This window comes from Photinus pyralis, unplaced genomic scaffold (assembly GCF_008802855.1).
Source record: "Photinus pyralis isolate 1611_PpyrPB1 unplaced genomic scaffold, Ppyr1.3 Ppyr1.4_LG5, whole genome shotgun sequence".
NCBI classification, from domain to species: Eukaryota; Metazoa; Arthropoda; class Insecta; order Coleoptera; family Lampyridae; genus Photinus; species Photinus pyralis.
This window is the reverse complement of record NW_022170596.1, coordinates 9,782,677-9,796,657: the sequence shown is the minus strand read 5'-3', so window position 1 is coordinate 9,796,657 and position 13,981 is coordinate 9,782,677. Positions and strand designations below refer to the sequence as shown.

Here is a 13,981-nt window from a genome sequence, read left to right as displayed (position 1 = left end):
GGGGTGGCGCTAGCTCTAAAATTTGTGGCGCTAGCTGGCGCTAGGTCTGACGAACACAGCGCTTGCTTTTGGAAATGATCGGACGCAATGGTGGTGCTAGCGTTAACATAGCACCCCCCGAAAATCAAGGGCTTTTCTGCAAAATCTATAATGGCGCTAGCTGAACTCAAAGTGGCGCTAGCTGGCGCTAGCCATAGAGATTCTAGCGCAATCTGTCTTTGGTCAAAAATTTGAAATGGTGGTGCTAAGTTAACGGAGCCATACAGTGAAATAGAAATTAAACAAAAGATCGTTTCATGGTAACGGATTATGTGTTATACAAGACAATTAGCGAAATCTTCTGATAAAAATTAATTCAATAGAAAATAGAGGGGCACAATTTGGGAGAAAATAGCCCTCTTGAGCATCGAGATAATAATATTCAAACAATTGTAAAGGAGAGATAAAGACAGATAAAGGCGTGTAATCAATTTCAAAGTACCTACACGCTGTTTTTTTGTGAGAGAGAAAAGTGAAACCATTCAAGATTATTTAACTCGTACTTATATGTACAAAACGTTTAGAAAGTTTTATTTAAAATGCATTAAAAGTAAACGAGGAGAATTGTGCCAATTCAATGGGCCTTTAAAACTCGCTATGAATAAGTTTAAATTGAGCGCTTTCAAATAGCGCCTAAATCACAGTAAAAAACGTACCTGATTACTTTGTACAACTTCCACATTAAAATTACTGTTTCCATTATTACTGTCCCTTTTGCTCATCTTCAAACCTGTATTATTAAAATAAAACGAGAAAAACAAATCGGGACAACTGGACCATGAACTGGAAGCACGGCGCGAATGGGAGGCTTTCGAGCGCGGCGCGTTTTCGGTAGCTTTTCAATCAATCGACTAAAAATACGGAAGGAAGGAACACACTTTTCCACCGTCACGGTAGCAGCGAACGCGAGACTTTGACAAGCGAGCACTTAATAGCACACCGAACAGGTGGGGATTTTGGTCTGATTACAGAATTGTTGCGGTAGGGTAGGGTCCTTTTACATAAACTGACAATAAAACAACAACTATAACAGTGGCCTTCGTTTGAACAATCTATCATTTTATCAGCTCTTATATATAGGTTAAGTTCAGGGCTCTTACCCCACTCTGGTAATACCTGAAGAAATATGATTCTCAAGACATGGTTTTTCTGTCGCTTCAATTATATTTACATAACATATTGTTATTAGTTCGTTTGATTTTTGCGTTCACAATAAACAATTCGATTTCCGTAGTTTTTCGACCGATTTTTTTCAGTTGCACGTCGCTCTACTTTATTGTTCCATGCCTCTTGTTTTAGGAAGTAGAACGGTATGGCAAGGAGTCAGTGAATGATTGATTACACTGTTTTTTATTATTGTAGCCTTCTAAATTATTACCTCCGCAATTAAATCAATTCATCGAGAAAATAAAGTCACTCATCACCGGAGTCAAACACTATCCTTTTGACCACCATTTCTGAGATTTGACCCAATGTTGGTATTTTTCAAATGCAACACCCTGTATAATTTATTGTCATTTTTTGGTATCCTTTTATCCTGATTATACCTATTGACCCATCACAATTCACAACCTGTATAATTTTATATTTTTTATATAATCATATTAATTATATATCTATTATATATTATATCATTTTTCCAAATTTTTCAAAACTTGTTTCTACAGTCAGCCATTGTTATTGATCGGTATCAGCTGCCTTATTTATCATGAATACAATAAACAAAGCAAAATCTCTATGAATCCATGGCATACTATTTAAAAACAGTAAAGAATAAGGTTTTCATAGCTAAAATTAAAAAAATATAGGTTGTGATATATCAATTCGAAAAAGTCAAACTTTTCGTTTTCACCCTGTATCTCAGAAATAAACGTAGTTCTGACACACGTGTATTACGGCTCCAAAATTACCTTGAACGAAATGCGAAAGGAGCATTGTATTTCTTTTAATAATCAGAGCATTTACATTTTGAAAAATTTGCTCCCATTTTTTGTAGAAGAACATCTTTTTTCTTTTGATATTTCACGCAATATCGTAATTACAGTGAACATTTTCTGAAAAATAAATGCTGACGTTGAATGCCATATTTCTGAAAGAGATCTTCTGCTATTTAGAAGTAACCGTAAGGTGTTTCAAAAGTGTTTTATTTAATTTATAAAACCGCGGGCGATGAAACTCAGGTAGCTTATTAGACCTTGTGGTAATAAAATGTAAATTATTATTCTATCACTCATTATTGTGCAATTAGAGGTGATTACTTTTATTGTAACAAATACAAAAGAGGTGTGGGCACGTAATTAATATGCAGTAACTTATAATTAAAACCAATTATTGCCAAACACTAGATAATGTGGGCTTTTTTGTTTCTATTTTGACCCAAAGTAAAGGAGAGCTATAAAATAAGCTCGTATCTAGCGAGCTTTTTTAGTTTTCCATTAAAAAGGAACCTCGATTTCCTAGTTCTTTTACTAGTTGCGAGCATCATTTGTGAAAATACCATACCATTGTTGTATTCTGTATGTAAACAATGGACAAAGTTCGATGCAATATCGAAAGAACGATTACAAAAATCCCGCGATTTACGAAAAGGGCCTGTGAGTACCAAAGATTGCGATTACTCTGAGCTCCTTTTAAAAGTGATCGTGCCACGGTTACCTAGCTATTACCTAGTGAGTACCTGTTTGACTAGGCGCTCCGCATTACAGTCATGGCGAATAAGAAAAAAAGATGCACTATTGGTTATTCGCTACACAAATATTTGAAACTCATTCGAATAAATAAATAGTACATTACAAGTGTATAATCAAAAATCTTGAAAGTACTTTAATGACACGACGCGTAGCGGAGTGCCTTTAAACGTTGCAAGTGTTTTAAAGATAAATTATGCACGTGTTTCTTATAGGATTTGCAATATAACTTAAAACTAAGGGAAATAAAAAAAATCATATTGACGTTATACTCTAGAGTCTCGAGTCTAATTAGGTGGGCCTTTTATTCGTAATTTCATGATTGCCATGGAAATGCCACTTGACGTTTGCTTATGAAAGTCACCGAAATTAAAATGTATATAAAATAACTTCCGTTAAAATTTAATGGCTTGTTGTAAATCAGAAGAAAAGTTGGTAGGAGCAAAATCCAAATTCAGTAAATCCTATTATAAAGAATATGAAGAGTTGTTTTCGTGAATGAATAGGAAGCATCTTACGAACAAAGTCTTAAATGCATCGATAATACTGGGATATTTCAAGGAAGTGTGAAAGGTATTTAAATTTTCTATCCTTTGGTGCATTAATTCAAAACTTTAAACCATGCTGCGATAAACAAGTTGTAAATCAGCATATGCATGGTGAAAGCGCATTTTTGGTAATACAGTTACTCTGCAAATTATCGATCTCACGAGTACTCAGACTAAAGCCTGCACGTCTACACTATAGCAGGAAGCTTTTAGTGAAAATTTGAAGTCTATCTATTGTAATTCCTGACACAGCCCGGACAGCCATCCAGCCACACAGTCAGCCATAACGAATATAATAGCGTATGGATTTTTTATAATGCGCAAAAAAAAGGATTAGATTTGGCAGCATGCGTTTGATGTGAAAGCTTCAAACAAAGGATAGGTAGAAGACAGAGAAATCTTCTGTATTTTCAAAAAGAAGCTTATAGTTTCCCTAATATCGGCTGTTCGGGTGCCTTTTAAACTTTTTCTAAATCGATCCAGATTTCGGAAACGGAATATCGTAGAACTTTCGTGTCGTGTAATTGCCGTAGTATAAAGAATGGCGGCAATGCCAGCGAATAGAAACCGCGCATGCAAGCGCTCGGTCAAAACAGATTTAAAAAAATCTAATTACCTTGATACTGTCAAGGGTCCAAAATCCAGTCTTACACTGCCAACATTAAACCGAATTCGCCTCAGTAACGTCAGTTCTTTATTACGTAACACAAACTCGACATTTTAAATACTCAGAAATACTCATAAGCTTTGAATTCACTAAATTTTCCTTTTATCAACTGTACTGACCAAGAAACTGACTTGACATTAGTTAACAAATAACACTACAGTTAAATTTTAAGAAAAACGTCTCACATTTTAATCACGTAGTACATCCAAATCATCGATACTCCACAAAGAAAATCCGACATCACACAAAAAGACCAAAGACGAACCCCCAAAACACGGCGACGGCGGCTTCAGGAAAACGGCGAAAAGCAACCGGTCACGGGGAGACGGCTAAGGGTCACCGGCCCCCGTTCCCACACTTCTATTACACCATTTCTCTTTCTTCGATTCCACTTCCTAATTCTATTATTAAAATATGCAAGCTTCTCTTATCTAAACGCGAACCTCCAATAACACATCTGTTCACAAAATTAATTAATGCGCAACTCTTTTTGAACGTAAACAAAAAAAAGGTGAATTTTTCAGTCATTTGTAATATTAAAATGTTAAATTCATTCAAAAGGATAAACTTATTAGATGAATGAAATTAGGGTAAGCGATCACTTTGTTTGTCTGTCGGTCTGCTATGCATCTTCTTCCAGATCTCAGAAACAGAATCTTTAACTTTTATTTTGACACATTTTGGTTTCTTTGGAGTTTTACTTTTTGAAACTATCCGAATGTGAACTTTATGTAAAATGAGTTGTGAACGGAGCATGTGGTGTTATTTCATTCACTTATGAGATCTATACTTTTCTTTTTTAATAAGATTATATGGATTCTAATGATTCCGACGATTCTAAAGATTGTAGAAATATTTTAACAGAACGCTCTGTAAAATGGCTCTAAGAATATTCTACGAATACTGTAAAAATTCCAACCATTTTAATAATATTTTTGAGATTATGGGATCCCAAGAAGACCTTTAGACGATTCTATATAGGGTGAGAGGGTGCCCAGTTTCCGAAAAGGTTATACCTTATTTTATATAAGAAAACTTAAGAGTATTCTAAAAGCATTCTGGGGATTTGAAAGTTCTAGATATTCTGTAAAGACTTTAATACAATATTAAAAAGGGGTTCTAAGGGGATTCTAAAAATATTGTTAAAAGATTCCAAGAAGATAATTTAGCAGATTTCAAATGTGACATTTGGAAACCTGGCTGTATCATACTATAACAATAACAATCGTATTAGGAGAGACTATAACAACCATTCACCTAAAGGTGCGTATACATCTGCCGAACCGAGCATGTAATGTAACATGTAATGTAATGCTCGTTTGATTTAAACAGTACGAGCGCGAACATATTCGTAGGTCGCTCCATTCATGCTTGACCATTGCAGGCGAATTGTTTTTCAGTGGTTGTGCAGAAATTGTTTCCTTCTCCCTTCTGTATGAAGCAAGTAAACTAATGATTTTTGCTTTACATGCTTCTTCCAGCTGTTCAACTGCGGCCGCTATTTCTTTCCAGGCATCCACTTTTAAATTTTTGTTATAATAGTTTTCATTCCTTGGATTCCACAGCACTTCATAATTTTTATAAATCTCTATCAATAACAATGAACTTTCATCTGACCACTGCGCCATTTTAAACAAGACTAAATGCTCGCGAGCACGTCAAGAACAGGAAGGTTAAACTAAAAACACGTCCCAATCGAGCACGCGAATCCCTTTGTGCTCGTCACAAAAACCGACTTTTGACGGAGCGAGCGAGCACACTGCGAACCTGTTCGCTTCGTGCTCGCGGCGCCGTCCCAATTGTCCGAATTTGTTACATTACACCATTGACTAATAATTAGTCAATGATTACACGTTACATTACATGCTCGGTTCGGCAGATGTATACGCACCTTAACAACAATTATATTTGATACATCTACACACTGGATGGTACTTATTGAATCCCAAGAATTTCTTCGCGTGATTATGTTTTTTTTCGTATGGGTAGGTATAGGTAGGTATGTCAACATGTGTGTAAGAGGGCAAGGATAAAATTAGGCTAAATTTTTTGTGTTGTTGTGGTTAGATATTTTTCATAAAAAAAAACGAAGGTTGGGAAAACATATATTGGTAGTTTCCAAATACGCGATTCACACACCATATTAACATTTTTATTACTGTAATCACTACAGACAGATTCTGTAATTTAGTGTACACTACTTAGATGCCATCTAGATGCATGCCTTGTTGTTCAAGGGTATTGCAACATTTTTCTTTGTTATAATTTTAGATGACACTTACGTATACTTAGTAGCAATGGATCAAAAGCAAACGCTGTACAAACATTAGTTTGTAAAAATGGCAGTAATTAAAATTAAACCTATACTTTGATTTACTATTCTTCAGCATCAGTGCAATCACAGATATCCTGAAGAATAGTGTGTAACCGATGGGTGAATAAAAAATTAAACGTTTATTCGTTCACGTTTAAAAGAACGTACGCCTAATTGTAGGCAAAAGAAACAACGTGAAGAAAGAAATGTGTATAGTTCGTTTCACCAATAATTTAACATTTCTCATTAGGTCGTTAAGTAGCGGGAATTCCCACTGCGACATTTAAAACAATAGGACAATAGCCCCCATTTAACTAAAAGTCAACGGTTCTCAATAAAATTTTAATGTTTCAAACGCCAAATTGTAGTGCTCGTATGAATCGGCCCATTTCCTTAATAATTGATATAGGTATTTAAAATGTAGTTCCTTAAGGAATGCGTCGATAGGACATTAACGACAATAATCGTGTTGATACCATATTAATGTATTAATTAAATAGGTAGACACGTCCCAAGTACTTTCCCCAATTACAATTTGGCGTTTGAAACATTAAAATTTTATTGAGAACCGCTGACTTTTAGTTAAATGGGGGCTATTGTTTTAAATATCGCAGTGGGAATTCCCGCTACTTAACGACCTAATGAGAAATGTTAAATTGGTGAAACGAACTATACCTGGCCACATACATGTACTTCACGAGTGAACCAATCCATGATTTGTAACACGGGAATTTGGGACTTCTTGACGTTTACGTTAAGCTAAAAAGCACAATTCTCCTTACAATGCGCATGCGAAAGAAACGTCAAAGTTACAAATTGACGTAGGTTAAGTAATTGTGAAAAATCTCAGAGTAAGAAATCCAACATAAACTCTATCAGGCCGCTTGCAAGGCATCTTTGTACGAAAAACGGAAGCGTACAAGTAGAAAACATTAAATTTAATGCAGGGACGTACGCGTGTGACGTTCACGTACGCCAATGAGTCGGAGTGGTCTTATACGGCCTGGTTTTGATGGTAATTTTTCGAATGGTCCTAATTTAAATTTCCTTTTATTTGGTGTTATTATGTACTTAAAAGAATCATAGTTGCTCACTCCCTACTATTTTACTATGTACCAGTTGAAGCCGCCTTGCTGCACAGTAAGTAGGTATATCAGATACATATACAGCTAAAAATGTGTACGAACATGAACAGATGCAGAATTTTTCAAACTACAAGAAACCTATTTACAACTTTGGTCTAAATTAATTAGGGGAGAAAATATTTCTATATAAAGAAATTAGCATTGAAATCCCTATGGTGCGTAAACCTTTTCTACACCCTGTATATAGAAGTATACAGCTATTGTGGTTGCATTTAGAACTAGCAACCAAGGCTGAGTTCTTACAAAATGAGCATGCCTCATTTCTAAGACCGTGATTCGTTATAAATCTATATTCAAAGATTTAAAGTAAATAAACGGAATATTTACTAAGTTTTTTAAAAAAAGAATGGCCATGAGAACTTGGCACCTCATTATTTGGATCCTAATTATTTCAGTAGGTACGTAAGTAAATGGAATTTTTTCGTACCTAGACAAAGCTATTTATTTGCAAAAGTTGTGTCATACAAAACATATGATTAGGCACGCTGGGCCCCGTAAATATAATTGTCAAATGTATTATTTCGGTGATTTATTAAATCTCACAGGAAGCCCTAAATTTACGTATTACAAATCATTGATTTTGATCCTCATGAGACACGCGAGGCCAGATTCCCGTAGAACAGACCCCCGTATTCTTTTTTAGCGCATTGTTTTGAGAATTAAAAAAATGTGCTATTGTTTGCGCTTTGTCCGTCCGTCCGTCCGGACCCACTTCTGCCGTTTCGAACTACGCATGCCTTTAGTGGTACCAAGTTAAACTTTAGAAAATGGGGGAGGGGGGAGTAAAAACATGTTCTACCCTTCATGGTATTTTAATTATTTTATAGCAGAAGCCATGTAAATCATTGTAAAGCTTCTGACAATTCTGAATTTATAATTTAGAGTCATATGTACTGAACGTCATTTTACATCGTGCATTTGAAATAAGAATGTCAGAGGTCATTAGAATGCACAGTCATCAGTTTCACTTTATCTACCCTTATAACTGATCACTTTATCTATCCTTATTTAAAGCACTGCTTAGCCTACTCATTCAAACCTATTAAAATGTCATTTTAACATATGCTATGCTATAAAATAAAGTCAATTTAGTTCATCAAGAAATAATACATTTTAATTAGTATTAGATTTGATAAATTATCATTACATTAAATGATAATTATGTTATTTTATATTATTATTTTTGTTTTTGTGTAACAGTACGTTGAAACCAGAGGTATTTCTAGGATATTTGAAAAACTTGTGCGACGATCAGCAAAAATGTCTGTACCTAATATGTAGATTGCGGCCGAATTATGTAGGTTAACTGATTTCTGAATTTACTTTTGTAAATATTTACCTATCTGATAAATCTATTATTTAAAAGGCGCTCAGACGATCAGTGATTCATGTGGGTACGCATATTTAGCGATTCAAATGAACTTTTAAAATGTATGCAAACTATACCTATACAGTTAACTCCCAATGATATCTAGTGAACTTTAAAATTCCGAAATATTGCGAAATTTTCAAGCAACATTTGGACAGCTACTCTCCTAAATCGAAATAATATGGATTTACTGAAGGGGTAAAAATGTACAAAATGAAGGGTATATCGGACCACCCGTACCATTTTATTTAAAACCTACGTAATCCAAAAGAAAATTATATAACAGCAGTTACGAAAATCATATCTATGCTGCAATAGAGTAACATTGATGACTGATAGTAAATGGGAGTTTGAGGCAAAACAATCCTGTAATAGTGATTTACCTACATAAGGAAAATGACGCATTATTAACGAGGAAATATTAAAGTGCGAGGTCCTTTTGGGTCGAGTACCTTAATTTCCGAGTCGCGTAATGTAATTTTACTGACGAGTTTAGTATTAAATTTTATTCACGATCATATTGTAATCAGTCTCATAATTGTCATTTTGAAGGATAAGGAAGTTGTGTTTTACAACACTTATTTTTCCAGGAGGGAGGAAAGTAGATTCTCGAGGTTAGTAATGTTCGATTCGAGGTTAGTAATATTTCATTACCTACCTCGATTTAGTTGCTAATATCCTAATGGATGGCGCTCTCATCGTAACTGTCTGACACAGATGACAGCTGATTTAGATGCAAATTGTTCAAAACCGCATTTTAAAAACAATTCTTATTCTTATAATGAGTAATATGGATTATTTTAAGCTCTGTGCTTTTTTTTGTAAATTGCAAATGAACGACCAAACGCGAAAATGTGAAATAAGTAAATGCGGACCGAAGTAAACACAAGTAGGAGTTGTGATTAACTTTAGCCAGATTACGGAGATGATGGTTTGTTTCACGTAACCTAAAACTAAACGAGCGCGGTGCTAAATGGTTAAGCAAAAACAAAAGCAAAAAGAAACCGTTAATTATTGAAGGATCGGTAAGTGTATAAAACTCGAACTTGAGTTTAATGAAATTGATTGTTACTTTAGAGAGCCCATTACTGTTTAAATTTCTGGGTGGAAAAGTTCAATTCTTGTCCATAAGACATGGAAACATTGGGTTGCGCTTGCGACCCATGAGAAGAGCAAGGGATGGCAATTTATGGCATCATAATGTTGCATATCGGAGACGTCGTAGCACTACCTGAAGAGGATACTGCCATACTTTGTTATTTTCGCGTGCCCGTAAAGCGAATGAGCCACTGAATGGGCGACGAAACCTTCTGCTACTGCAGCCGATCTACAGCCACCGAACTGTTTTAAGTTGAAGAACTCCACCAGCACTTGCTAATATTGTAGCGATGAGATGCCAAAAACAATGTCCGGTAATTAAATGTAGGTAATTTGTCACGTTTTAGAAATAGATAATGCTATTTTTTAGGGCTATCGTATTGGAACAGGTGTTTAGTGACTACCTGATTGGATCTGGAGAATAAATCTTTCGTTATTGACATCTACACAGATTATAATACTAATATTGTAACCCAGTCTAAATCTGTAATCATAAAAGATCGCTGTAGGTACATTTTAGAATAATAAAACTGACATGGTCATTAGGCATTAGGTTTGAATGTGGATCACAACATTATTTGGTCGTTCATAATGTGGATGATTTCTTTACCTTTACCTCATTAAAATAAGCAAGTAAAACATGAAGTTTTACCTATACCCTTTCCTGCCCACCATTGTTCATTCTCTTCAAAAATTCATTCGGGGAGTAAATTTTTTACTACACTCAATTTCCCTTATTTGAGGGGATGTACATTGAAATTCTTTAGTATGGGCCATTTTTTAACATGCATGTTAAATTAATATGAATATTAATTAGGTAAATTTCCAAATCTGTATTACCGACAACATTTTATGTAGGGCAATAATATTGCAGATGGCGCATAAGATGAATATACTACGTATAAATTTAGTGAATTATTTTATTTTTGATAATGGAATGATTATAATGATGATCGTGAATAAAATCGTATACGAACCTCGACGAAAGGTTATTTTTCTTAGAATATAATCACCCTCGGCGCTGCGCGCCTCGGGTGATTAAAATTCTTCGAAAAATAACCTACTTTCGCACTCGGTGCGTAATATACTTTACCCGAAATCGTATTTTAATGTCACATTTCATTAATTTGTATATAAAACGTCAATCTGCCAGTGATAACAGGAGTCATTATAGACATTAGAAATGTCACAAATGCGGCCGGTACAGTGACAGGTGCGGCCAGTAAAGTGACAAGCGGCAGGAAACGTAGTCTACTCTCATGTAAACTCAAATTTCCTGACAGAAAGTAGGCATGAAAATGAAGGTTTCAGGATGATTTTGGGTATAGTAAATGGCTCAATGACATTCAATCAATTTTATTGTATTTATGCAACCTGCGTCCCGCAGGCAGCCCACTTTAGAAATAAAGTTTTTCATTCATCAATACCCGTCAGGTGCCAAAGGAAAATTAATTGGTAAGCACTCTGTATAATACTACAAATCGAACTGCACACTACGTTATGGATTTTAAGGCGCGAATCTAAATTCTACTGCACTTGATATACAATTGTAGGTAGGTGGTTAAATCGCCTTTGCAATATTAAATAAAGTTAAATACCAATGAACGCACGGACCGACCAGATACTTCTGGGGCGTGGCTTCTCGTTAAGTTGCTCCGCCCTGGAAATTTTCGACTTTATTGTTTTCTTCCTTGAAAATGCTGCGAAAATTTTCGTTCGCAACGCGAAGGTTACTTTAAGTAGACGATGGCTCGCTCTTGGATTAATTTCGTTCTTGGTGATCCACCTAATAGAACGATTGGTTAAAGTTGCGCGACGCGCTTTGCTATTACGACTAGCGTGTTCGATTACGCGTACAACCAACCACCTAACGAATGATGATTTCCCACTACTTTCACTCATATTTATACGCACCGCAATTTATCAGTCGACCTCAAAAGCGCTTTATCTTACAATGACGAATTGTTTAAATCACCACTCTGCGCTAGCATAAGCTTTTTGTCATTTAACATCGGTAACGAGTAGATATTAACAAACTCTTCTTGATTTCATTTTAATTACAATTACAAAACCGCCAAGAGCCTTAGGTTCACTGCCTAGAACTATACTGGCATCAAATACTCTGGAAAAGGCATATAGTTGTGGCCGGACAAGCCAAAAAAAGCCCTGCGTAAGAGGCTCTGGAAGAGTCATAGAAAGTGTTGTAAAGGATTTAAAGCATGAACATAATACAAGCTCTAACAGGTTGAAAAGAAGTCTTAAATTACTTTCTAGTGTCTTTCAAGTAAAAAACTTCTAAATATTTAAGAAAGTTATAAGTACCGAAAATTGAAAAACCTATAGCTTCTAACGGGTTTGGGAGTCCTTTGAAAACCATACAAGCCATCTTAAGGAAACGGGCTGAGACACTTTTGTAAAGACGCTAGAAAGCTGTATCACACCTTCAATTTCCCTAGAAAGTTCTTGGACGGCTATCCTGATAATCGTGATTAAATTTATTCGCTTCGCTTCATCTGGTGAACGCGCCCATTGTCACAGATGCGGCCAGTAAAGTGACAAGCGGCAGGAAACGTAGTCTGCTCTGCCTCTGTCATGGAAACTCAAATTTCCTGACAGAAAGTAGGCATGAAAATGAAGGTTTCAGGACGATTTTAGGTAATAGTTATTTATTCCACAAGACGATAAAGGCATATTTTAACCATTGAGTGAAAGATGTTAATTGACGAGTGGCGCAACCACGAGTCAATTAACTTTCACGAGATGGGTAGTTTCCCTTTATCGTCGTGTATAATACAAAACTTTATTTTATAGCAGAAGCCATATAAACCATTGTAAAGCTTCTGGCAATTCTGAATTTAATTTAGAGACGTTAAAAATAGTAAAGTTTAGGTCATGGCGTCGTGAACGTTTCTATAGAAACAGAATTGTCATATGTTCTGAACGTCATTTTATAACGTGCATTTGTAATAAGAATGACAATGCACAATCATTTTGTTTCACTTTATCTACCCTTACGGTTAAAGTGATTACTTTATCTTTTTTTACGGGACAGCTTAAATTTGTCTTTTTAGAGAAATTTGACCAGGATGATATAAGACAAAATAAATTGGGGAAAGCAGTATAGAAAGGCCAGCTCCTAAAACTACCCTGTGAAGTCTACACGAAGAGGTGAGAGGGCGACGTAGATTTGCAAAGTTTGGTTGCCTAATACTGCAGACCGGTGGAAATTCGAGCCAAGGTGATAAACAGCTCCGTCCGCCTAAAGTCAGTGACTGCCACAATTACAAAAACTAAAAAGGTACAATTGTTTTCATTATTTTTGTATGAGTGGCGGTCGAGAGTACTCGTAATTTTATTTCCATTAGATTCAGAGTTTTGCTCATTTGGAGCGATTTTCAGAATTTTGTTTTCTTATTTCAATATTTAATAATAAATAAATGTATGTGTAAATTGCTTACAAATTTTTTCACAATTAATGAAATATCAGTGAATGGGAAATTCTTCCCTGTTTTTAAACCTGAGCTAGCTGGAAGTAGAAGTACAAACAGGTAAGTTCCAAAAGTACTACAACAAACAAAAGCCGAAGAGGATTACAACTTACAAGAAGAATTTATACATCGAACTACCCTATAAATAGTAACCATCCGTTACAGTTCGTAAGGTCATTCCAATCAGGTATTATTTTGTAGTTGAAATAAATTTCATTGTTAAAATTTTACGTCTTGACATCAAGTCAAGATAAGGCGTTTCGACATTCTCTCAATAAAGTAATACTAATAACGGTAACAATAACACGATTTTGAAACCTTTTGGTTTAAATATGGGCGGGGTGTGTTGTTCAGCTGCTACATGGATCAACTCAAAATGTTCACCAGCTCCTGGCCCCTGGCGCCAACGAGTTCCACTACGTCACTTGGTCCACGTGCGAATTGCTCGGGTATGAATTGTTTTTGTTGCGAGTTTTGCTTATTAGTGCGAATTGTCTGGGTGCGAAATGTCGGGATGCGAAATACCTGCGAATCTTCCTGGGTGCTACTTGTCTGGGTGCGAATTGTACGGGTGCGAGAGATCTTTCTGCAGGCCATCAGCATGCGTGCTTCGCTCGTCAATTTTG

General features: G+C 35.6%; 1 protein-coding gene across 4 annotated transcripts in view; it reads right to left on the bottom strand.

The window, feature by feature from the left end:
• Nucleotides 1-13,981, bottom strand: part of LOC116170487 (venom dipeptidyl peptidase 4) — an 88,006-nt gene that overhangs the window by 48,650 nt on the left and 25,375 nt on the right. Inside the window, exon 1 of one of the 4 annotated variants that reach the window (XM_031486925.1) lies at nt 696-1,070. The exons of the other annotated variants lie outside the window; for them this stretch is intronic. Coding sequence (XP_031342785.1) covers nt 696-761 — 66 coding nt within the window. The 5' untranslated portion in view covers nt 762-1,070. Of the gene's footprint in view, nt 1-695; nt 1,071-13,981 lie in introns of those variants that run through there. 4 annotated transcript variants of the gene reach the window in all.